The sequence below is a fragment of the Trachinotus anak genome, unplaced genomic scaffold, assembly GCF_046630095.1.
Source record: "Trachinotus anak isolate AG129_WGS33_773 ecotype Australia unplaced genomic scaffold, CSIRO_AGI_Tana_v1 ptg000009l, whole genome shotgun sequence".
In the NCBI taxonomy this organism is placed as follows: Eukaryota; Metazoa; Chordata; class Actinopteri; order Carangiformes; family Carangidae; genus Trachinotus; species Trachinotus anak.
In genome coordinates this window covers 19,840,265-19,866,537 of record NW_027273860.1, presented here as the reverse complement: position 1 = coordinate 19,866,537, position 26,273 = coordinate 19,840,265, and the positions used below count along the sequence as shown (strand labels likewise).

Sequence of the window (26,273 nt, the reverse complement as noted above, 5' to 3'; positions counted from 1 at the left end):
GAGTGATTTTTTTTTATGGGGGATTACAATAAGAATAAAGATGGTAGAAACTAAATCCCACAGAGGTGCATGCACGTCTCGCCTCCGTGACACCGCTTGAGCGAAGAGCTGTCTGCTGTGGCGGAAGAAACTGAGCATTCGGATGGAATCAGCATGGCATTACTGGCGTGGTAATGGGGGTCTGGAAACAGGAGTTGTGGTTGTTGGATTCCAGACATCCACCACACCTCTTATGCTGCTGCGTGACTCGCTTGCAGCAAGCCCATCTATATGCTAAGTGCCGCCGACAAACCAGACTAAACAACTCTTGCTCTGGGAGCGATGTTGAGCTCTTGTCTTGGCTTATTTTGGACCCAAAATTCACTCGAGACTCAGTCTGTGTTTTGGCTTTTTTCTTTTCTTATTTTGTGCTAGGGATGAAGCGTCTGTCTCCTTACTTTGGAAGCTCATTGTCTGGAAAGCTTCCCTGATGCATGATTCATCCTCTCTGTTGTGATTGTTGAGTCAACTCATGTCCATTCATCTCTAAACGCACAGACACACACAAACACAGACACACAGACTGCAGACAGACTCAGATACTCTACATACAGTATATTTCTCTGCCGTTATATAAAATACACAATCTATAATATTTCATTCACCATCCTTATCTCTTTCCCATCTTGACTCTGGTAATTATAGATAATGTATTTTCTGTTCTCTGCAGCTACACAGTGAGTAGCCCTGTGATTAGCCATGCTAACCTCAACTCTCCCCATCGCCTCTCAACTTACAGTACATCATAACCTTCCTTATCCCTCTATATCTGCCAAGCTATGAGAGCACATTATTGTACTTGTATCTCTTATCATGTTAAAGCTAATTCATTTCCGTCTGTGTGACCTCCACACTCTCTCTGTATCACCCCCAGAGCCCAGAACATTTTCAGGCAGGCGATGCGCTCCCCGCTCATTCTCTTCCACGTGGTCCCTGCAGCCATGAAGAAGCAGTACGAACTGCTGTCAGCCCAGAATGAACTCAGCCCACCCCAGTCCAACAGAGTCTACTTTAGCCAAGCCCCTCAACAGCCGGGGGAAAGGTCCAGTCTGGTGGGAGGGCCGGCACCCAGGCCTGGACAACAACCTGGCCTCAACCACAAGTAGGTTTGACCATCTTTTTGTTTCTGTGGAAGAGTTGTCTTACATTTTCTTGTACCTCCAGCAAAAATGTTGAAAAGATGTCCAGGCAGCCTGCAGATGTTGAAAGACTGATGAACAAAAAGGCCAATTCATGGTTTCTGTCCAATTCTGCGGGGGTCTGCACAAACCACTGAGTGTGTGTCCATCTGCAGCCCAAAATTTGAGAGCATGCAGGGCATGCATGCCGAGTGTGCGTGCACCAGAAAAGTAAACTGGGCACTCATTTCATGTGCTGTACGTATATGCTGTATGCACTGTATTCCACATCCCTGGTGCTATTCTTGTTGAGTGGTTGTGCACACTGTTTTCTATTTTTGACTTCTTCATGTTGTTCAGCATCCACAGTATGATCAGGGCATTAAGACATCTGCAGGGCTGTCCTCAAGTATGAAATGAAAGTTGCACTTCTGATTGGATAAAAAATAAATAATAATAAATAAAATTTAAATCTAAACAGTCTCAGGCCACCACAGTTTCTAATGCATGCCAATTGTGTTTCAATTACTCCAAATAATGACTTCTCCCTAACATCTTCACTGTGAGTCCATCATAGTTGGAAAGCTGCACAATAAAAGAGCAGTTCAATCACAATTTCTACCTGAGACCTCCAAGTGCACATCACCTACCATCTCATTATAAGCCAGTTTTATCTGCCTGTGGTTACTGTTCATTTCTGTAATGCCTCTGGCTTTATTCCAGAAAGCTAAACATGTGGGTGGTTAGCATATATGCCTATATATGCTCAGTTTCAAACGGTACTTGTTATTATCTCACAATAAAGACATATAACTCCAAACTTACAAGCAATGTGTCAACTGATAAATTATTGACTGGACTGCTGCATTTTGACCAACCAATTGTCCAGTTGTCCAGTTGTCCACTGCCACCACCATCATTATTACAAATAGGGACTCAGAGCTGTGCTGATATTTGGTTTGGTTTGGATATTTTTCTGGATGTGTTTGGCCACAATATCATGAAGAAATCATCTGTTGCTGTTCGGGTTGTTGTTGAAATGGAAGCACATCATGATTATGTGGAATGCTGAGCTACTAGTAAATAAAAAAATATGACAGCAAGCTGGAAATGTCACAGGAACTAAACTACTGTTTTATATTCCACCATATTACATTATATTTTATTTTGGTTGCTAAAATATGTTTGTTTTGCTCCCATAGTCACCAGGGCCCCCTGGCAGGAAGCACACCAGAGCCCAGTCGACGATACACCATGTTATCCCACACCATGGTTACCAGGTCCTCGTCGGCGCCCTCCCCCTCCCTACAGCGCAGGATAAGCACAAACCCATCCACCAGCTCCTACCTGAAGAACAAAGGGCGCAGGCTCAACATCCAGCTGAAGAAAGGTAAGAACCCACGGTCACACGGATGCATGGATGTAAAAGTGAAAGTCTTTCAGCATTTTCACGAGTAATAATCAAATCGATGATGTAATTACCTTTAGCAACTGGCTAAGGGTGTAGTGACATGGACTGACAGTGGATTTACTGTCTGTCTCCTCCTCTGAATGAACAATAGGTTCAGGGAGACTAAAGAAAACTCAAATCTCTCAGGAAATACCCAGAAATGTTTAACAGTACAATTTTTGTTTAACAGAGCATGCCAAACACAAACACACACCAACCCCATCTTGGTCTTATGGCTGGAATATTGAGATTCAGCAATCAGGCTGCCTCCAGCTGAGGCTGGTTTGTTTGCAGACAGGCCTGTGATACTGGAGCAGTTGTACATCTTTAGCCAGCCACTGTGGTGGGTTTACTGCCAGGCCCCTTCTCATTTTCATCACTCCCCTATCTGTACACATATTGACGAAGAGTTGGTTGTGAAATGAACCGGTGCTTAGGGGGCTCTCTCTCTTTCTCTCGCTCTCTTTTTTCTTGCTCCTTTTTTTCCGTTGGAGGGAGCAGATGTTTCGTTGAAAGCTGGCACCAGGGCCTTAGCAGTGACTTCAGGGAATAGAGCGGCAAGTGAGGGCAGCAGCGCAGGCTAAATGCAACAAACCTCTGGGGAAATACAGTCACAAGCTGCTCTAATACATTTGGCAAAGGTTCCCTGAGCACTGCAGTGCAAAGTTATATTTATTTGTTTATAATGTGATAACATTCCTCTCTCTGTGTCTGCACACAAGCCTCTCATTTCAGTCAAACCGAGCCGGGGAGACGTTGGTGGAGCTCCAGGAAGAGACTGATGCCAGTAGTTTCGTTTATTTTCACTGGCCACATTACTTCATGCTCTCATTCAACACTCCTCCTTATCCTTAAAGCTTTTGCCCAAGTGAGAGCAATGGTTTCTGAGATTATTGCTAATGATTTAAATGGGGCTTACTGGAATGGATGTGCCTTGTAAATGGAGATGTAGTATTTTAGAAATGTTGTGGAAGTGGAAATTTAACTGAAAGCGCCAAAACGTGCGCCTGAAATCCATTCCTGCCCTTCCGTTTGATAACCATCGGGCTTTATCTCTACTAATGTACGTTCAGATCGGGTTCAGCAGTTTCGTTGTTGACTCATTGTAATTGTTGTGTTTGGGACTAAGTGGCTGCAGAGTTCTGAGTGGCAGGAGCAGATCTTGCATGGCAAATTAGCAAGAGTGCTTTAATCAAATACTGCAGTTGAAAAGGACATATGCAGCCCATTAAGTCATTCTGATGTGCCTCAGCCTCGCCTCATGTTTGCTGTTTAATTGGCTTATTGGAGCCAGGATTCCAACTAATCCAGAAAGGGATACAATTACTTTTATCCTGGTCTTCTCTTACCCAAAATAAAGACGTCAGTGGTTAATTACTGCAGGCCTATTAGAGATGCATTCTCCTAATTGCCTGATTTGAGTTAACGACTGGTTCTTAGAATGGACAGAAGTTTGATTCTGTTCATTAGGCTTGTCTGCAGGCCAGTGGCTGGCATAGGGTGGGGGCACCATAATATCCAACATATCTGGATAACTGGAAACTGTAGGGACAGAGGTAAAGTGGGATATACTGGTCTCAAAGTAATGATCAGAAAAACTTTATTTGGAAATCTGAGGAATCACTTTTCTGGTTCGAAATTAATTTTATTATTGTATCTCTATGGTTTCATTATAGCTAATGCACAGAGAAGGGACCTGATTGCCAGAGGCGGAGGACGTGGGTCACATGACTTGACTTGAGTCACTTGAGATTTAAGACTTGCTTGTTAAAAGACTCAACCTCACTTTGACTTGGTATTCATGACTTGAGACAGATGACTCGATAGATACATTATTCCATATATTTTATATCATGTATTTTAATTATATATTTTCTGTTATGATTTAATTTTATGTTTTTGAAACATGATTGATTTCTAGTGCAAAGCTCCCAAACCAGCTGTTATTGGGAGGTGTCCAAAAATACAAAAACTTGGATTGGTGGAGGAAAGAGAACACGGCACACTGCAGGTTCCATTTGGAGCTGTAAAGTAATAGTAATAAGCAGAATGGCACTCAGTAGGCCAAACAATCCTACACATTAAATAAAGTGATTAAAAAACATTAACTGGCTCTGCAGCAAAATTTAATGGGTTCTTCCACAGTTTTCTTTAATGATGAAAGTAAAATCAAACATTTCATGACCACTGTCTTTTCACTGATTTCAATGTCATATAGTTGTCTCTTGCTTGAGACTTGAAGGTTGAGTCTTGAGACTTTGTTGTGACTTCCTCCCACCTCTCCCACCTCCCACCTGTTTATTAAAAGTTTGTGACTCATGGAGACAAACTGCCGATTTAACACCCAACCTCAACGACGGCAGCTGTTTCTTCCTGCTTCGTTATCATGCTGCATCGATAGAGAGATCACAGCACATCACCATCCTCAGTGGCTCAACTTTCTGACTTCACAAGCAACCTCCTCGTCACCTTTCCTCGGGTTTGTTTGTGTGCAGAAGCCATGAGAAAAGTTGCCATCCGCACTTCTCCCTCTCTTTCGTGTTCAACACCATTACTGTCAGCGAGAGGACCGACAGTTCGACAGACTGCTAGAGAGACATAGTGGGGGGAAAGTAGGTCATGATGAAGCATCAGAGGTGCTGACAGCTCTGTGAAATGAGCAGCTTCTTTGACATGAATACTAATCACTGTTGTTCCCATTAGAAAAGCCTCCACTGAAACCACATAACGCCGCTTTCCCACTTGACTGCTGGAAACGCCAGCGGCTAGGTTATACGTGGTGGAATCTATCAAAGAATCTATCAGTCTGAACGCTGCATTTAATGACTCATTTGGTAAGATTATGTAACAGGGCTATTGAATTTTTAAATATTCTGTCAAAGAATAACCAGCAAACATTTGGTTTACCTCATTCCCCAGCTGGCATTTGAAACCATTTCTTGCTTTTATCTGACAAATCTGGGTCTGGTCAGTCGAAAAGGTCAGCCCTGAGATACTTTTATTTATCCCTTATTGTATTTGCCACTTCCTCCAGACCAGCAATTCATATTCATTTGATGAACCTTAAAGGTCAGTCTTAAAACCTAAGGCAAATGGCTTTGCACAGCTGATACCTGGAGTGTTTTCTCAGATTCAGCCTTTTCCTCTCACTGCACTTTAAAAAACGGCTCCTAGCTCTCACTCAAGGCTGCATCAATAAGAAGCAACTTTAATGTACACACACACACACACACACACACACACACACACACACACACATAAAGATCCCTGCTGTCTACATTATGCAAACTTCAAATGATCTGTATTTGGTAAAAGATTGCCCTGATTTGAATGCAGCCTCCTGTTCTGGCAATGTAGCAAAAGGTCTGAAGGACTTTTGGTTAAAACATCTGTTGGTTAAAACATCTGGCACATGAGACATGGGTGATGTAGAAAACAGTATTTTTGCTATTTAGATGCAGCGCACCACATTTTGAGAGGTTATTGAGCATCATTTCGATGCATTCTGCAATCCATGCTCACCCATTTCTCTGTGCGTATTCTGGTCGATACCCGGTCTTTTTAATCTGACCATAATTTACAAGAGTGGCTTTACAGTCCACATGCACTTTTCATAAACACTCCATTTTGGTTCATAGCATTGACGCTATATTTAGAATTCGGGATATGTTGACCTGAGGGAGACACACCCTGATGGCAAACCAGTGAAAAAATGTCAGGATGGAAAGACGTGTGTTTGTAGTAACTATAGGAGGAATGGTGGAAAACCATAATTTGATCCCTGCGCAGTGGTCGCTCATGTTACAGCGGCAGAAAGGATCTTTCAGAAATGGATGCAAGAGTCACAGTGAAAGTAATGTGATGGCTTTTCAAGCTCCCATCTGACTTTGATTAGCAATGATGATGACAAGACACAAATATTTATAAAATTCAGCTACATGCAAAGTGAGAAAAACATCACTGCCATGGCAACGTATTTGTGTTGTATATATTGGTTGCTGTCTTAGTGGCAAGATGTTTTGGAATGAAAGAGAGGAAATTGATATTTATAATATTTACCTGTAGAAAAAAAAAATATCTCGCGTTATTGACATTTATAAAGTCGCTGTAATATTTTACCAAAGATAAACACATGCACTTTATTCACCCCCCACACACCTCTTCATAAGGCAGCAGAACATGTAGGCTGACTATCTTTCAATTTCACTGCCCAGGTTCAAGCACCGCTGCTGTAATCTTTGTTAACAAAGTGTCCTTGAGCATCTGACACATTTGACGTTTGACCACTGTCTCTGTGCAAAACACCAGAGATGTAGTTGCCCAGATGCTTCAAACCATGACCCATATATGATGAAATCTGGACTGGATTATTGTTATATTTCTATCTCTGGATTCTTGGGGTTTTTGGCGAAGTGATGTGTGGCAGGAAGAAAAGAGAAAAACCATCAACTATCAAGAGAAAACATATCACATTTCATTTCTAAATATAGTCATGGATTTTGTTTTGTTCTTCCAGGTCCAGAGGGTCTTGGGTTCAGCATCACATCCAGAGATGTCCCCATTGGCGGCAGCGCTCCTATTTATGTCAAAAACATCCTCCCCCGGGGGGCTGCCATCCAAGATGGCCGACTGAAAGCTGGAGATCGGCTGCTGGAGGTGGGGCGGTGCTTTTGAACTGCTTCTAACCATGACATAGCGTTGAGTGTGTTCCGAGATTGTATGTTATTCGAGAGACTAATTACTCTTTTGCTGATGTGGCTTTTGTTCCAAAATCTAATCTTATGAAGCTTTTGTTGAAATGAGTCAAATGCACTGTGTTCCCTATGGCTATAACGACCCAGCTCCAGCTTTGAATTGCAGGGGGAAAGTGGTGAGATGGAACAATATTTTGATTATGCTTCAATCAGACTGACTTGAAAATCAGCTAGTGCTCACTTTAGGGGGAATAACCCATGTTTAATTCCAGCTCCGACTGGCTCAGACGCCTGCATAAAGGTTATGTGGAGGCCATAGATCCCTCCTCGTTAAAGCCACAGAGCTCTTTGATTTCAGTTCTGCCTCTGAGTGTGTGTGTCTCTGAGTGTGTATTAATTATGGCCTGTATGTATGTGCTTATCTGTGTAATTACAACTGTGTGTGTGTATGTTTGTGTGTGTGTGTGTGCAGGTTAGTGGAGTGGACCTTAACGGTAAGACCCAGGAAGAGGTGGTGGCCCTGCTACGAGCCATACCCATGGGTGGGAGTGTGAACCTGCTGGTGACCCGGCAGGAGGACCAGCTGCTGCCCCGAGAGGTGGTCAGTGCCTACTCAGCAAATCACCTGATAACCTCATGTTTTCACTGCCGCTCCACTAACAAACAAGAATATCTCTTTCGCAGTTTAATCCAGGACCTTCACATTTCTACGATTCTTAACAAGTGTTGTACTCTGATGTATCAGTACCTTATTAAACTGGCTACATGCCTCCTGCGGCGGGGTTCGTTACTGTGGCCAGTCCGTGGACTCTTGAAACTTGAAATATCGGTGTTTGCGGTCGCGCTGACTCAGCGCTGTGGCTCTGACATCTTCCCCCCTCTATCAAAACACACCGATAATCACATGACCAATGTGTTCATGAAGAGAAGAAGAACATGCACACTAGTAGAAACCAGGGACAGCAATGAACTCACTGTATCTGGTGCAGGTCACTAAATGTGTAACATAACGACAGCTGGATTATTTGTCACCGTGGCTGCACTGATGTGACTCTCACTGCTCCTTCAGTCCATCAGCTTCCTGCACAGAGCGTCTCACATTCCTGTGTCTTCTGAAGGTCTGCTCCTCTCTGCACGATTTCTAGTCTTATAAATCAACATGACTATGAATTATAAGTGATTTCATCTTTATGTCTCATGTTGATATTGAACCAAATTGTGTTTTGAACAGCGGTTTTACTTGTGAGTGGCTTTGAGGCCCATCTGCATGTAAATATATGAACAGAATCACAGCTGAGAATCATATGACACTTCTTTACATACACACACTTCTTTAAGTGATTGTTAGGTCAGTGTGGGTACAAACAACCGACAATGTGTGCAAAGAGACACAAATCCAGCTATGGGCATCGTCACACACATTCCCACTCTGTGCAACTGTGCACTGCACACGCTCACACATGCACATAGAAAACACACACACACATGCTCCTGATCACATAAACATTCACAAATAAGAGCAAGTGATGTGCACAAGCAGAGACAGTCGCAATTTTTACTGACTCACAAAGACACACACACACACACACAGACACACACTGACCAGTACATGCATACACAGACTCAAATGACGTGACTGAGCAGACACCATTTCAGCATTAGACATATTCACACACACACACACACACACACACACACACACACTCCCACTCAGACACAGCCTACATACAGGGTGACTTTGGCTGTCGTGCAACAGATGGTGAGGCTACTGCCCTCGTCCAGCCAGCGCTCAGCGGCTCTGACAGCGGGCTGTGGGCGTCGCTGCACCTTGGCAGACCAGAGGCCCCTGATGCCAACCTCACTCCTACCCAGAATACTCAGCCTGGCACCTGGGTTGTTAACCCCGCCATAGGAGCCGTTCAACCTGTAGAAAAATAGTCCTCTGAGACACATTTTACTCTGCTAATGTGCTGTTTTTACAATTAGAAATGCACCACCCCCTAGAGTCAGCTACATTCAAATCAATCCACAGCTTTACTTTCATTTTCACATTCATAAAGCAGCAAACGGGCTCATATTTCATTCCTACTTGTTTTTAGAAAAGCCCCGGCTTGAAATTCAACAACTTATTAAAAGTGTGTGTTTGCTGCGACTGTCTGTGACGTCATCGGCTGCCACTGCCATCGAATGTGGGACCTTCAGGTTACTCAAAATGCTCTTTAAACACTCGAGCCACTGCTCAAATGCTGACTGGGTGGGGGTGCAACCAGCTGATTCATGCCTCCCCTCAGCAGGCGTGACAGCAGGCGAGTGATGCTGTGTGGAGTGTTAAAAAATGCATGGCTGCCCCCGGCCCGTCGACTCGTGAGCGGTGTAGGTGTGAGAGTTTGATGGCTACGCTCTCTCAGCTCCTCGGGCATGACGCGATTAGAAAAAGTCCGCCGTGGAAACAATGTCTAATAATCTCCTTCTCTCTGTGTGTGTTTTTTCTGTTTGTTCTCTCTTCACCACCTTCTACACGCTGCGAGAGACAGTTAGTTAATATTTCATCGCTTTTCCCCGGCATTTAGCGTTTTGCTCTCCCTCGCTGTTTCTTTTCGCTCTTCCTCACTTTCCCATGTCATCGCGGTGCTTTCACAAATCTCAATAATCCCTACAAGTGTGTTCATAAAAATCAGATAAGGAGGCCAAGGCTCTGCCGGTGACAGTTATTGCAAATAAAGCATGGTGGAAAAGCATGGCTGGTAATTGCCTCCTCTGTCCCACACTCTGGATGGGTGTGTGAGTGTGTGTGTGTGTGTGTGTGTGTGTGTGTGCATGTGCATGTATACTACACACTCTAGTTCCAGGACATGCACAAACACACATATATGGACGGGTTGTTTACGTGCCGTCAGTCATGTCATTCCTTCAGTGATAATGCGATGACGTTTTAAATTGCAGCGTGAGTGACACGCCAGAGAACTGCAGGCATCTGTCAAAGAAATATTGCCTTCACACATGCACGCACGCACACACACACACTAGCAGGAGATCCAGCTGTATTGATGAAAATAGAAAGGAGCTGTTTTTTTTTTTGTTGTTGTTTTTTTGTCTAGTTGACATTTGCCTGCCGATGTTTAATGTCAGCTCTGAAAATCCCTCCACATCTCCTTTTGTTTAGATGTTTTATTGTATGCCAGGCGTTCTGCACGCGCCCCCAGAGGAATTAATTTACCCTCCCAGCATGTTTGCGTTGCGTCTTTAATTACCACGGTCGGGGTGTATTTTGACATGCTTTCAGTGGCAATAGCAGCAGCTCTCAATAGCTTTCAATAAATATGTGCTCACTGGGAAGAGAAAAGGTTAAATGGCAGTCGAGCAGAGTGGGGCGTTGTCTCTGTGATCCCCCCCCCCCCCCCTCGTCTTTGTCTGTGTGGTTACTGCTCCCTCTGCACTCCAAGCATATCGGGGATATGTTGTATTACAGAAGAAGTGCAGCCGTAACCTTTTCCAAACTCTGAACTCATCCCCACGACTAAGCCTGTTTTTGAATACCTCTTCCTTCTCTCTTAAACCTGCACCATCCATTATAATATCCTACTGTACACCTAGAGGAGGGACCTGTGTATGTTTGGTTTCTTGTTTTGTTGCACATGTTTGGCAGCATAGGATGAACCCTGTGACCTTCAGGTTATAAGATGTGTTCGTTAAAAGAGGAGAGACGAGACGAGCGGTGACGTACAGACAGAGTTCCCTCTGCAGGCTTAACTCTGAAGCCCTGAAGACGCAGCAGGAGGTTCTGATCAATGGCTGCGTGAACAAAGTCACTTGTCAAGTGAGGTGCTGTTCCTTCACTTGGCGGCTCTGGGGTGCTGGATCAGTGATGGCAAAGCAGGATTACAACAGACTAAAGAGAAGTCAGAGGGACTGCTGCCCCCTACAGGTTTGGGGAAATGTGTCATCAGAGTGGCTGATGTGTGTGGAAAGTAGATAGTAGATCATATCATGAGTCAGTGCTCTGTGAGCTTGAGATAACATCTTGAAGCATCATCTGGAGATTACGAGACTAACTCGTGGGTTTAGAAAGACACAGGTGGCAAGAAAAGAAAAATACAGATGAATCATTTTAAGAAATCGTTGCTACAATCTAAAATAATCATTGAGGAGATCATGAAAGTACAGATGGAGTAGAGTGAGGTAAAAGAAGCATTCTCTCCCCTCCCCTCTTCTCACACACAGTGACTCAGAAACAAGAGAGGTACATATGTAGTGCCTACTTCCCACGCATACAGTAGCCTGTGGATGCTATATATTGTAGGTATTTATCTCCCAGTGTGCACCACTGCTGACAGCTGCAAGCAAAGCTGTTCCTTTAGTGCATATTGCCCAGCTTTGTGGAGAGGAGATGGTATTCTTCAGCATCCTTTTATTCAGATGTCACATCATAAAAAGAGGAGCTGCTCCAAAAACCCTGTCCGTCCGCGCCGTCAGTGATGGAGCTCCACATTAATTCACCTGTTGTGGTGCCATTTAGAGCAGACACAGCAAAACAAAGGCCGGGAAATATAATCTGCGGCCACCAGTTTGTTATTACATCAACAATTAGCTGGGATGAAACACAGAGCAGGCCTGCCCCGCGTCCCCACTGATGACAAATCATTTTAATTCATTCTAAACCCCTTGCTACAGTGTAAGTGAATTAGCCTGTAAGTATTGCTGCTGTGTCAGCATGACTGATGTGAGCTCAACTCATTGTCTTACACACACACACACACACACACACACACACACACACACACAGAGTCACGCCTTAAACATATTTTAAATAACACCACAGATACTAAACCACCACTGTCTTAAACCTGACACACAATATGAGCTTGATTAGTCACATATGCTCAAGTGCTGCGATCACGTTGTCCCCTTACATCTTCCTGTGACCCGACATCAACAGTATTTCTCACATCCACGGACTGTGGAGAACAAATGGGCTTGTGAAGCCTCTGTTGTAGCACCACAGACCACATAAGAGCAATCAAACAGTACATTAAAATCCGCTCTTTATGATCATATCACACTTGTCACTGATCCATTAGTAGCTATATCTGCCAAGCAATGAGAATCTTAATTGCACAATTAATTCCGGCCTCTGATTGATGTGACAACCGAATTTATGGCTCGTGCAAATGCTGAGGACGCGCTAGACAAATGCGTGACAGTATTGCTGACAATTATAGCAGACTAATGGCCTGTTTCATAAGTGCCAACCCCGATGGCCTAGTTTAAAATCCTCCCTGCTATGTTTTTACCACTGGGCTGTAATTGAGGCATTCAGACATCCTCCATTTGAAGATTTATTTTCACCGAAATAATGCTATTTATATAAGTCCCTGAAATAGTTGTATACAGTAGAAATAAAAGCACTTGGTTCCCTGAAATGGTTCAGGTATCCAGACAAGCCCTCCATTGTTTTCCTTTTCCAAGTCAAGGCAATCATCCTCAGTGTTGCGTTGCCTTGCACAATTATTCACAGCAGATGATATCTCTTTTCCTTTTCCTTAATTGCTCCTCTAACGGGGTTACACAGCTGGTTTTTGTTGTGGTGCCAGTACAGTGAAGGGTACCATTCATGATTTGCTCGTATTAAAGTTGGAAGACAAGAGCGGACTTATGAGGCCGTATTGATTTTCTTGCTGCTGAGATCCATTTACCGAGCCGGTAGAGGGAGAAATGAATTGATACAAGACAAACAACACACGTTCCCCTGTTTTTGGAGGCAACTAGATGATACACAGATCTGTTGAGTTAGAGTCTCCCCACCCCCCAACCGAGAATTCAACTTCATTAAAACCATAGACGTATATAAATAAAGATGGACGTACCCTCCATGACGTCACACATAGGTTTCTTGGCAGTGCCTGACTCCGCCCAGTGGTCAAAGGGGTGGGGCATGTGTCAGCTTTTGCAATGCGGCAGCTATTCTTCCTGGGGTCTATACAGTCTAGACAGTACAACATAGACATTCGGACTACTCATCACAATACACATAACACACATAACAATAAAAACTGACTCAATTTAAATAACACAAACACAAAGAAAATGAATAATACGGCTGAATCTATAATTATCTAACAGATAAATATCATCCTATAACATTTCATGCCTGTGACCTATAACACAAAAGTATACTTATTACTTCCAGGTAGTGCTCTTTTAGTGTTTATACATTGTTTTGTTGTATAATATGATGTGGGAGTGAGCTCCATTCCCATGTGGAGCCGAGACTTCAGTACATGCTGGTTTGTGGCCAGCGTAGGTCACCCAGCTGTCACTCAAATTAACCACACCCTCAATTATGCAGACCTTTCAGCCCTAATAAAACTTAAACAGGTGGGAAATTAGCAATGGACGCCAAAACCGTTTTTGTACCAGACTGTAAATGTGTTTCTTTCTGCTGTGAAGTCAGACATTTGAACATGGGAGTCTACGGGGGCTGGGTCAGTTTTGGAGCCAGTCTCAAGTGGTCATTAGAAGAACTGCAGTTTTTGGGGCTTCCATCCTGTCTTCATGGACTAATGGATGAATCTTTGTAGATACACAAGCTGGTCACAAAAAAAAAACACTGGAATAGGCTCTATTCACCACTCAGTACTTGCTTTTAGCAGAGGTGATCTGGGGTCCGAGAGTGGACTCTTTGCTTTGATTTTGTATGAAAAATCTGAAAACAACGTAACGCTCCCTCCTACTATACAGAGCAGCAGCATTTCTGCGCTTTAACAACAGAGATAAACCTTTTGGATGATTATACTGTAGTGCCGATAAACAGTGCTATCACAAGGTAGGCCGTATCTACAGCCATGCCAGAAAATGACATCTTTGGTGTTAATATAATTAGATGTCTCTGAGAGTAATGCTGTTTTGCTTCACTGTAAAGATGATGTAATGTAATGCAACTTTTTGCTAATAAAGTGCTCCAGACAGAATCTTTCTGCTCTGTCTTTGTAGGAGTTTATTTATATAACAGCAGGTGACTGAGCCAGATATTTTACCTTACTAAAACTTGGCAAACAATTTCGAGAAGATGAGTCATTCCTTCCTGGTGGAGCTGATAATTTAAGGTGCAGTAACCTTTTTTGCCAGCATTCACACTCCTTCAATAATGAATATTCAGTTGTACTCTGTGATTTCACTTAAAAACAGAGCAGCTGCTAGAATCAAATTGGGTATAATCAGCAAATTGCTCCACTATTACTAATGTCTAGAAATAGCTGACCCCTGCCTGGTACATTTCTGCTGAAAATACATTTGGAGCTCAGGTGAAGTCAAATTACAGGAATTGCGCTAAAGGCCCTTTGGAAGGAGTTCTGTAGGGCTGAGGTTTGGCAACCTGCAATCAGCCAGAGCATCTGTGACTTTACAGAGCTCTTCAGAACAGTTTGGCAGCAGCAGATGCATCTTCGAGGTCACTTTCTCCTCCACTTTCTGCCTAAAAACGTCTGAAATGAGTGGGCTCGGTGATCTGGCAGGTAAGGGCTCCGATGTGTTACCATGGCGCAAAAAATCTTTCCCCCCTTCTCTAAAAAGCATCCTCTCATGGTGGACACTTTCTCCAAATTGTCTGCTGAAAGCCCCATAAAATCCATCCTTGGCTCTTGAGCAGAAAAACACTCACATATCAGTCATCCTGCACTGTCCTCCTTCTGTTCACTCCTTTTCTTGACCGTTTTCTCTTGTTTATCACTGACACCTTGCTATTTATCTGGAGAGAGCTGATGAGTTCTCCCTGCGTTATTAATCTGGCTCCTATAGAAAAGGTTTTCCGATCAAAGTGCAGAGTTCAGGAACATGCTGCGTCGTAATTAAAGCTAATGCTGCCAAGCGCGGCTGAAGACAATGCCAGCCTGGTTAACGATTTCCAAGCGCGTCCCGTCAACGCCACCTGTTTTCGTCGAGAGCTTTTCAGCAGCTGTTCCCATAATTACGCTTGCTGTCACCACGGAGAACGGGAGGGTGCGCCGCGGCGTTGTGCTAGGCCGATAAACAAGGTAGTTAAAGGCCACTTATGGCAACACAGTTACTCTCCCAAAGGGGATTCAGCGTCTGTTTCCAGAACACATAATGGGTTGAAGTGTGTATGTGCAGTTGGACATAGAAAGCTCTTTTTATCCACCATTAGCTTGAGATGAGAGGCATCTGCTTCATGATGTGCGTCTGTACTTTGGTTCCGCTGAAACGCCTTTGCCAGCATTTCCAAGCGGTTTCCGAGCCCACACTTACAAAGTCACAGTGTGTTTTTCTCATGCTCTCTTTAATTTGATCTAATTGTTCGCTGAACCACCTACAGAAGGATCTAGTATCAACTCATCAAGTCTTTGTATGAACCTGCTTTTGGTTGCTCCCACTGAGATCTACTCAATGATGCATTTGCAGTGATGTCCATAGATCCGGCCTCAGATGCCCTCATAGAGACAGAATTGGTTTTCCTAATGAGCCGAATGAGGTTCCTCATTAGAACATCCCCAGAGGAAAACAGTCCCACTTTGTCAGCGCTGAGTCAAAATCTGTTGGATGCCCCGGTGAAGAACATGTGCTGTTAGTTCACAAACACTTCAATCCCGCCGCTGCTTGCTGTGCTCTTCATGCCCTTCACTTCTGTGTAACAGCTTGCCTCTCAACCCTTCATTGTACCTGAAAAAAGCCTGGATTTGTTTTTTAGGCTTAGAGGTACTTAATATTCTGCCTCTTTGTCAGAAAATGTTGCGAGAAGAAACACCGCCAAAAGAAATTTGTGTTACAATACTTATCACGCGTGCACCCCTTTTGCAATTACATCCTTGGCTGATTTCTTTTAGCCTTTTTAAATTCATTTCCAATGACCTTTAATGTCACCAAATTGGGCCAAGTGTGGAAAGAAGTTTCCAGCAGTGTTAATTGTTTTAGGCAGTGATGTGCGGAGAACTCAGAGTTGTGTGTGTGAATAGAAGTAATTGTGATTCATTTGCACTCTCGCTCTCTCTTTCTCTCCCTCTCCTTTTTCTTGCTCGTATCTCACTCTGGCTTTTTCTGTTGCTCTGTTTCTCTGACACACACCTGTGCACATCCAACACACCTTCCTTGTTAGCACGTGACAAGTTAAGCGACGTAGAAACAAACAAAAAGGCTTATTAAGCAGATGAGGCTCTTGCTAGAGTGATGAGTGTATTCCTCTGCCCTCTTCTGTTCACCTGCGTGTGTCTCTGCTGAAATGCTGCCTCTACCGCCCTCCCCTGCCCAGACAATAGACTGTAATGAATGGGAGCTACCCCATCACGGTGTTAATTAATAAAGGACTTAATCGTATAATGGAGTGTGACTGCATGGATGAGCCAGAGAGAGCGGAGAGGAAACGACATAGGCTTCTTACAGGCACTCCACTTAAAAGTGGTTCAGTAATAAGTTTGAACTTAATGATCAGCACCTGAACACAGCGCTGCACCTTTTACTCACCAGGCAGCCTTACATATAACATTACATATTTGCAGCGTTGTGACTTTAAAAACCATGAAAACATGTGATGCAATACTCAGACACCTGATCTTTGGTAGTCCTGCTGCAGGCTAAGAGTACGTCATGCTGCAGGGCAGTTTTAACACTGCATGCCTACACAAATGTGTGAACAGCTACTTGCAAACTGTGCAATAACTGAAGAATTGAAAAGTGTATTTACTAAGGGTAACATCAGGGCCAAGGCTGACATGAATAAACACGGTGACACTCGTGGAGTTAGCTAGATCACATCACTATGAAGAAACATGGACATATAAAGGTTTAATATTGAAAACTTTCCACCATTCTTATGTGGTATGGGTCAGTAAATTAGGGTCAGTAAGATTTTGATAGTGTAAAGTGATGTTTGCAGATAATTTTGAAATCAACCTATGAAATAAATCTAAATGAGATTGTCAAGTATGTGCATGCGTAGGAAAGATCTATATTTGTGAAAGAAAAGACTGTGAATAATATCTGTGAACACATTATATGAATGGAAAGTGCTTTTGTGTACAGATACAAAGCGGCAAAACTGCTCTCAGCCTGAAAGGTGTAATTCATTTCAAGATTAATCTTTATCTTGTCTCCTGCTTAATTATATGTGATGGTTGTGTAGAAACATTTAATGTGCTGTATGCGTATGTGAACTCACCTGGGTCAAGTGGATTTAGCAGACAGCAGGGGTGGAGGAATTAGACATTCAGCCGTTATTAGTGAGAGCACCTTCTGCTTATGAGACAATTTGTCACAGCAGGTCAGTGAAAGGTTTCCTGCCAGTGAGCCTCCCTGGAAAAAAAGAATGTGATTTACGAAAACATGTTAAACACAAACAGTTGCTGATTGACTGACTGATGAAGTTACACCATTGGTCTGCCGAGTGTTGTTTGATGAGTGACAAGGTCACACCATTGGCTGAGTGTTGGAGTTTCTCCATTGGTTGTTGGCCTTTCAAAATGATTTGGCACCATAGACTGTATTAAAAAAATGGACGTAGACTCCAGGTCAGAAAAGTGAAGCCAATGCTAGATGCATCATGCAGAGCCTTAAACCTGCATTCTGTCTAATGACCATCAGGGGGCAACTCCACTTGCTGTAAAAAGAAGTCTGATTGTATTGAAGTCTATGGGAAAATGTCTCTATGTCTCACTCAATACAACACAATGTTATTTTTTTTAAATTATGGTCCCATTTAGAGGAAAATAGACTATAAAGCAGGGCATGCATTGGGGCGGGGCTATGTGTGATTGACAGACTGTACCTCTCACGGCGACCTGCCTGACAATCAGGATAGAGTACATAGCAGGTCAGATCTTCCAAATATGGTTTCTTCTGGTTTCAAAAAACCAAGATGGCGACGACCAAATCACAAACTCGAGGCTTCAATACGGCAGCTCACAAACCAATGAGTGACACTTGTTTGGCACAAACAAGCAGTGTTGTCAACTTAGCGACTCTGCCACTAGATTAAATGACTTTTCAGACTGCTTTAGTGACTTTGACTGCTGGCAAATCTAACGTCTTTTTGGACAAACCTTAGCTACTTTCCATGGAAAGTATTTCCCCACAAGCGTAAGGTTGGGCTTTCCCTCCGCAGATACACCTCTCCGCTGTCTGCACAGCAGCTGATGTGAAGGAGCTTCTAGCTGAAATCACAGCACAGCTGTTTTCTTTAACTTATGTGTTTGGTGATTTTGTCAGATGATGTCGTGTTTATAAAATCAGGATTTTAGCAGCAGCAGAGCAGCAGCTTGGAAATGGCTTTGTAGCTCAAATGTAGCTTTAATGGGGCACATTTCAGTCACTATTTCAAACTTGCTCCTTTGTCTTACAACACAAACTGAAAAACATGTGAATAAGACCAGTTTTATTGTGAATTCAGCTGTATTAAAGCAGTGTACAGAGAGGAGGAGAGAAGCAAACAGGTAAAAGGCTGAAACCTGCTGGCACTATACTAGGTTTCCACCTAGTGTTGTTGAAGTTGATTTAAGCATGCAACCTTTTCAGTATTTTTACATCAGTTCATCTATTGTCAGTACTTTTGTGCTCTCTGTCCCAGGTGCATACACAGGGCTGAGCTTGGAACAATAAGTTGACTTTCCTTTTTTCTCCTGCACAGAGGTAGCTGAATCCAGCGCTGCCTGAGCTGAATCGGTGCAACAAGACCTGTCAAGCAGCCTGACAAACTCATTCTTGGCTAGCGGAGCTTGTTCCTGTCTGATGAAAATGTTACACTGCTCTCTCATTCTCTGCCTCGGCCTGCTATTCCCGGAACACAGCTCTGAGTGGGTGGTTATTCTGTCATCATTTTGGACGAGAGCGCGCACACGTAGACTCATGCACACACACACAGAGGCTTGGGTCCATCCAAAGTAATTTTTTCATCCAATGTATTACTATCTTCAACTGCTGGGCTAAAAGCCTCTCCAGTGGCATAACTCTTAGCCAGTATTTATTTATTTTATTTTGATGAACCATCTTCATTAAAGATAAAGACTCACCCTGCCAGTGACGCAAAGGGCTATTCATCCATTCTTTCAGTGTAAATTGTATGTTGTATGTCAGCTGCGTTGCTAGGGGCCTGCATTGGAAACCAACTGATCACAACCTGAAATTCAACTCAGCTATGAGTTTAGTTAAGGTTGCACTAATTTAACAGCTGACAAAGCTTCTGGATTATGTAGGTATAGATTCTGATAGGATGTCTTTACAAGTTCAAGACAAGAACGGAAAGTTAAATGTCCCATACAGTATAAAGTGAGGTTTCCATGTCTTTTTTGATTATAAAGCAGGTCTAGGTTCTAGGGTTGTGAACGATAAACCGATGCGACCCGATATTCGGTTCAACAAGTGAGAGATACGGCTGCATCGGTAGCAGCCTCCTCAATCGATACGAATTATCAATGATTTCCTAGATCAGGGGTTTTCAAAGTGTGGGATAGTGAGCCCCCCCTTCACCCCCCCTAATTATTATTACTATTATTACTGTTATTGTTGTTACTTTGTATGTTCCACACAGGCTTAAAAAAGGTTTTAAACAATAAATGTTATACACATCTTTATTTTTGTAAACATCTTAATCTTAATCATCTTTATCTGTGTATGTGCTTAAATATCTTTTTTTTTTAAACACAGTATAACATCTGTATGTTTTTAACATCTTTTTTAAACACACATTTTAACATCTGTATGTTTTTAACATCTTTTTTTTCACATTTTAACAGTTTTTTGTTTGTTTGTTTGTTGTTGTTTTTTTTTACATCTTTTTGAATACATTCATTTTAAGGCCTCTGTGCAATTCCTCAAATCAAATAATAAACAGATCAACCTCAGAGATTTTTAGCATCACTGCGCACCATGTACAGCGCTGCTTTTCATATCGCGGTCTCAACATCATGCGTGAATCCTGGTGTTGGGGGGTTTCCCCGCCTTCGCGATGCGTAACACTACGCGGTATGATGCTTCGGTTGCCTTGGTGTTCACGGTGCCAAACGACTCGATGACTTTCTCCTGTGACCGCAATTCATTAAGTTTCCGATCAAAAAACTCCCGCGGCTTGGTCGTTAAACTTTGGTGCTTGGTTTCAATATGACGCCGGAGTTTACATGGTCGCATGCTGTCGTTAGCTAGCACCTCTTTGCAGATGACACACTGTGGCAGCGGAGCATCATCAGGACCAATACACCAAAAGCCAAACTTTAAATAATCAGGGTCATACTTCCTCCGTTTTCTGCTCACCCCAGACTCTGTGCCCTCTCTCACTTTCACTTTAGATACTAAAAAACGATCCATTTTGCCCCTCGCCAGACGTATACACTCTTCTTTCTTTTCAGGTTTGTTTTTTTTCTCTTGCCGCGCCTCCACTGAAGCCCTCTGGCGCCCCCCAGGGGAGGCGCGCCTCACACTTTGAAAACCGCTGTCCTAGAGGAATCGGTTATAGAGTCATGGATCGGGTATCGCGAGACTTTGAATCGGTTGGCGGCATTACACACGTGGCAGGTCTCTAAAACAACGTGAGAGCTGAGGCTGCCCGCAAAACGCCGTAGCTGCCTAGCTGGTATTAGCGTGAGTGATAAACAAGGGATGACCACGGATGTATTATCAGCTCAGCCTCGCAGCCAATATTTCCCAGTGGCCACTCGTTATTGCAGCGGAAAATCCCCTGCGGCCCAAAAAGCATTTTTCCCATAGACAGCAATAGTAAAAGAGAGGCCTGTAAAACTGTTAACAGGACACCTCCAGCTGTGCACACAGCCAAATATCAATCTTTCTAATTTATATTTTTAAGGCATGGGGTTTTAATCTGTGTAAAAGTTTTTCAAAGCCCAGAAAAGTCTTTTTTCTCTGAGTGACGTCAGCACTGTGTACGTGCACTCTATCCGCGGTCCCGCTGTGTCTCAGGAACGACATCTGCTCACAACAACCGCCTTATTATTTTATAGATGAATGACCTTCACTGTGTCAGCGGGTTAAACTATAACTGACTCCGGCCTGTAACCCAATTATCGTTCTTACACTGTATGGAATCGATTCGTATCGAATCGGTCTGTAATAAAAGGACATCATTTTTGAATCGAATCGTAACCTGTGTATCTAGATGCATATCGAATCGTTTATCACAGAGAGATGTGCAACCCTACTAGGTTCTATATTAATACTGTGTCTGCCTGAGTTCAGAAACTGAGCCTTAAAACAAGCCGTCAGGATTTCTGTAACTTTGTGATGTCACAACAAAACAACCACCGCCCTCAGCCATGCCCCAAGCCCCGCCCACCTGGACCACCCTGGACCCACTTAGAGCCTCTCTTCTGATTGACTCACCGACTTGCTGTTACTAGAGCTCCAGAGAGGAGCCTGAGAGAGGAGATGTAAAACTACACTGAGATGGTTTTTGGTTTTTAAAACCGCAGATATATCTTCTTGTGGATATCAAGACTTCAAATAAAACACAGATAAAGTGTAAAACATGGGACCTTTAAACATTGTTGATATATTTATCATATTTATCATATTTTTGAACAATTATTTTTTTTCTATCCCGTATCAGCTTCATTTAGCTGTCTGAGGGGAAGCAAAGGGTCACTTCCCGACAAGAGTCAGTGATTTCTGTAATACATGAGATTTGTTGAAATGCACAGCGATTAAATGAATTCCAGCGGTGTGAATTTACTAATGGTCCATTCAGGGACAAATCTCAGTTGGCAAGTTGCACAGACAGGTGTACTGCCATTTTGAAAGAAGAAGAAAAGCAGAGAGAAAGAAAAAAGGGGGGGCAGATAGGATGGCCGTCTGGAGAATAGGGGCTCAGTCAGAGGGTGTTGAAAAGAGCCTCCACCTGAACGCACCGCTGCATCCTAATAACTCCTCAGCCTCCGAAAAGAAAAAGAAAAAAAAAAACACCTTATGGTCTAGCTTTCCCTTCTTTCCTTGGCTTCACTCTTCATCTGAGCAGCTGTGAAGGGCACGCACCTGGCTGCCATCCATCTGGTTGTGTTGTGCACGTGTGTGTGTATTGATGTGAGTCTATTTAAAGAGGTTTCTGGGGTTGATTGCTCTGGCCGCCAGTATTGTTCATGTGGGTTTGGCAGCCATGGCAATAACTACACATGTACAGTACTATCTGGCCAATCACAGTATTGCAGCACTGCTCTCATGCTTCCTGTTGAGCGGGCTTGTGGTCGGACAGTTGTCAGCTCTTATCTGCTGAATATAAATGTTTGTGGGAGAAAGAGAATGGGATATTATCACTTCAACGATGAGCTGATGTTCCTTTAAATGAGGCACATGAGTCCTGAAACTATAGTTGTTATCATTGTTGCCAGTGTCTGGAAGAAATGTACAGAGAAAGACGGTGTCTTATTGTCTTCTATCAAACAGTTTGGCTTGAACAACTATGAACTAAAATCAAAGTTGTAGATTTTAATACATTATCTTGGCTATAGCTATAAAAAAACCTTTCATCAGCACCAAAGTACTGAATGGAAATTCTTTTTAAACATCCTTACATCTTTACCAAGTTTTCTCGTAGTCAACATGAAAAAAGAAAGTGCCAGTTCCTTGATGCCTCAGGTGTTTTCTCAGGAACATTTGGTTTCTCTCACGCCTCTTTTCCCCTTCTGTTTGGCTGCAAGTAAGAAGAAAAATACACAAATACTATTCTTTTGGTTATTTTTTACAGATGCTCTTTGTTAGATACCAGTGGAGATAGATAGGAAAGTAACTGGAGTGGTTGTTTGATGGACTATTTTCCAGCTGAATTGATCGCATTGGGTGTTAGACACTCAACAGTACTCTCTCACACCTCTCTGGCAGCTGAAATGAACCACTTTTGTGTACCATGCATGAAGATCTGCAGTGTGGGTCCCTGCGACATAAAGCTACTGCGGTAATTTTCATCAAAAGGCCCGTGGATTGCACGGGGGAAAGAAGGTCGCATTCTTAACGTGTCACAAATTATCCTTCAAAGGGCTGTTGTTCAAAGGAAGCCATTGTTGTTTGAGCATCAAATTGCTACCTGGCGTTTCCAAAGTTCTCTGCTGTCCCCACTGTTCAACACCGAGCTCATGGCGGTGGAAAGAAATTAGCAGCGCTTGGCTAGACAGTATGGCCAATTGACAGTGACAGCCCTGAGATGTGTGACATGCTTGCCATCCATTCGCTTTCCTGCTCCCCTCATCTTACCCCTCTTTATCTTGTCTCCTGCTTGCTTTCCATTTTCTTGTCATTCACCATCCCTGTTCTTTTTTTCCAATTTTTGCTCCACTGTTCTCTGTAATCTTTTTTTTTTTTTTCTTTTTTTGTGGGTCTCTTTGTTTTTCTGTCTTTTCGCCAAAGTTAAAGGTAGATAGTCTTCACAGGCATTTGAATGTGACAGTGACACTGTGGTCGGGCTAAATAACTGTTTGCCATCTTTGGTTGGTAAATTGAGTCATCACAGCCCAAAAGACTCAAGAGCTGGGTGCAGACTTTTATGCCTGTTCGTTTTCAGTCTTTTAAAAAAGTTAATTAGCACATCAGCAGTGCGAGAGCTGCACACATATTCACTCAGTTTTTCTTTTTGAAAGCCAACAGATAATAGAATAAAATAGATCTCACAGAGACCTCACTCTCTCTCTTTCTTCAGCAGCCAGAGGAAGACGACATGGTGTTGACCCCTGATGGTACGCGAGAGTTCATGACCTTTGAGATCCCCCTGAATGACTCAGGCTCTGCAGGCCTGGGTGTCAGTGTCAAGGGTAACCGGTCCAAGGAAAACCATGCTGATCTGGGCATCTTTGTGAAATCCATTATCAATGGAGGGGCTGCTAGCAAGGCAAGTAACTACTCCCACCCACTCATCCTCTGACCATTACCTTTATGGATTTCATTCATTGCTGTAGAACTGCTGCCCATTGAAATGCTGTATGTTGGAATCAAAGTCAGTCAGTCAAAGTCAGCTTTTCAAGTGGTCACATGATGTTTATGAATGGCATGACAACCATGTTGTGATTGTTTTCCTTGTGGCAGCAATGTTCTGTAGCATTTTATTATTCCCTCAAAAAAGGACATTAAATCTGAATCCAGTTGTTTTTGATTGCAGGGAGTTTGGTACAGTTTCTACTCCGAGGTCTGAAACCAGAAAATTACAGCATCATTAATGGTTAAAATAAATAGGGAAACAAGTTTATGATGTAGTATCTTTACTGATTTAACTAATGATGAGGGTATTCACAAGTATATTATGAGCCAGATCTAATCTTCCCCTGATGGTGTTTGTCCACAGGATGGGCGTCTACATGTCAATGACCAACTCATTGCAGTCAATGGAGAGTCTTTGCTTGGGAAGACCAACCAGGAAGCCATGGAAACGCTGCGCAAATCCATGTCTGTGGAGGGCAACAAGCGAGGGATGATCCAGCTCATCGTGGCCCGGCGGTTGGCCAAAAACAATGAGGTAGCCTAACAGGCGGGGAGGAGTCACACTGATGTGCTAGGGACTAATTGGCATCACAAGGAGTGCGATTTAATTGGTCTGCCTTTGTTTCATTTTTTAAATCAGATATCGTTAATATTACCCTAATTATGAGCTGCTCTAGTTTTAAGATAGACTGTGTATTTCACTTTCCCCACACGTACACACATGTACAGTACATTTTGTTCACACACTCAACAAACACACATGCTTGCTTTAATTTAAATGCTGTCAGTGAATAAGTGGAAGACACATTGAATGAAGAAGAGGAATGACTACATTTCAGCCACACTGAATGATAAATGAGAGCAGCTTTCTTCTGCCTTGCCACTAGCCGTAATCTGTCCCCCATAGGTTTTTGGAGCTTTGAGATAGCTCGAGGAGGACCTTTATGAAGCGACCACACCACCATGCAAATCTTCAAACAGTCCCATTTCCTGTGTGAGATAGGTGATACGTCTCATATTTCCCCTCATTCTCTGTGTGATTTTCTGTGCCCACGGTGGGCCTTGATATGATATCTAAGAAGCACTTCACTGAGTTATGATTGACAGGCCTGCGGAATAACACTGCAGGATAGGCAGATAAAGGAATATGTATTGCGGTTTGGTGAATATTTGTCATGAGGCAACAGTGGAGAATATTGAAAGCGAGGGGATTTCAACTTCATGAAATGTCCATTGTGATACAGAGCTAATCCCAGACCACCTTTCTTTAAGAATAAACTGTATTCTTTAACAGACTGGAATAAAAAAAAAAACAAAACAAGCTGAATACAAACATGATTTAGCTGACTGTGAGATGCTAAGTACAGTGTGACTGTATTTCAGGATTGTAAATGCTTCTACTCACTCGCACACGTTCAGTCGCCCTGCAGCCAGAGGTTGTAGATCAGGTTTGATTAGTGTTGCTGTGACTCTAATTGGAGCCCATGTCCTGTGGCTGTGTGTCAGTTTGGAGTACCACGCTGAGCCCCGTCCTCCTTCTGTGCCCTTCACCCTCCCTGCTAACCCTCATCCTCCAAGCGCTGTCTCTCTCTTCTTCACTGTACATCGTCCTCCTGATGCCCCGTGAGCTTGTTTTTCTCCATGTTTTAATATTAATTTTCAACCTCCTTCTGCTCTCCCTCAACTCATGGTGCTCCATAGTGGAAAAGGTAGAACGTGGGATGAACACAGCCAGGGACAGTTGAATTTCCACAGGTATCGTGAATTGCCTTTAATTGCAAAATCACAACAATCAAAGCCTCTTACAGTGTCTTTCTTAGTTTTGTAATGGGATTATGAAGACTGCTTGCATCTGCCAAAATGCTTTTATTTTCCAAATAATACAAAAGTCAATATTTAAAAATCACAGTCAACCAGTCTCATCTGTATATTAACTGATGTAAAGTGCTGCTTGGTCTCATTCCTTGATGAGTCTGGTAAAACAAAGTCACACAGTCCAGTAACAGAGAGAACAACTGTTATTCTAAAACAGGAAGCAGCAGGTTTAATCTGAAAGCTGTTTAA

At 43.1% G+C, this 26,273-nt stretch overlaps 1 protein-coding gene across 1 annotated transcript in view; it reads left to right on the top strand.

Annotated features, from left to right (window-relative positions):
- Positions 1-26,273, top strand: part of LOC139625582 (partitioning defective 3 homolog) — a 358,479-nt gene that overhangs the window by 179,662 nt on the left and 152,544 nt on the right. Inside the window, exons 9-14 of the mRNA XM_071485696.1 lie at positions 914-1,141; positions 2,360-2,547; positions 7,124-7,263; positions 7,774-7,902; positions 23,935-24,123; positions 24,574-24,744. Of these exons, the coding sequence (XP_071341797.1) occupies positions 914-1,141; positions 2,360-2,547; positions 7,124-7,263; positions 7,774-7,902; positions 23,935-24,123; positions 24,574-24,744 (1,045 nt within the window). The remainder of the gene's footprint in view (positions 1-913; positions 1,142-2,359; positions 2,548-7,123; positions 7,264-7,773; positions 7,903-23,934; positions 24,124-24,573; positions 24,745-26,273) is intronic.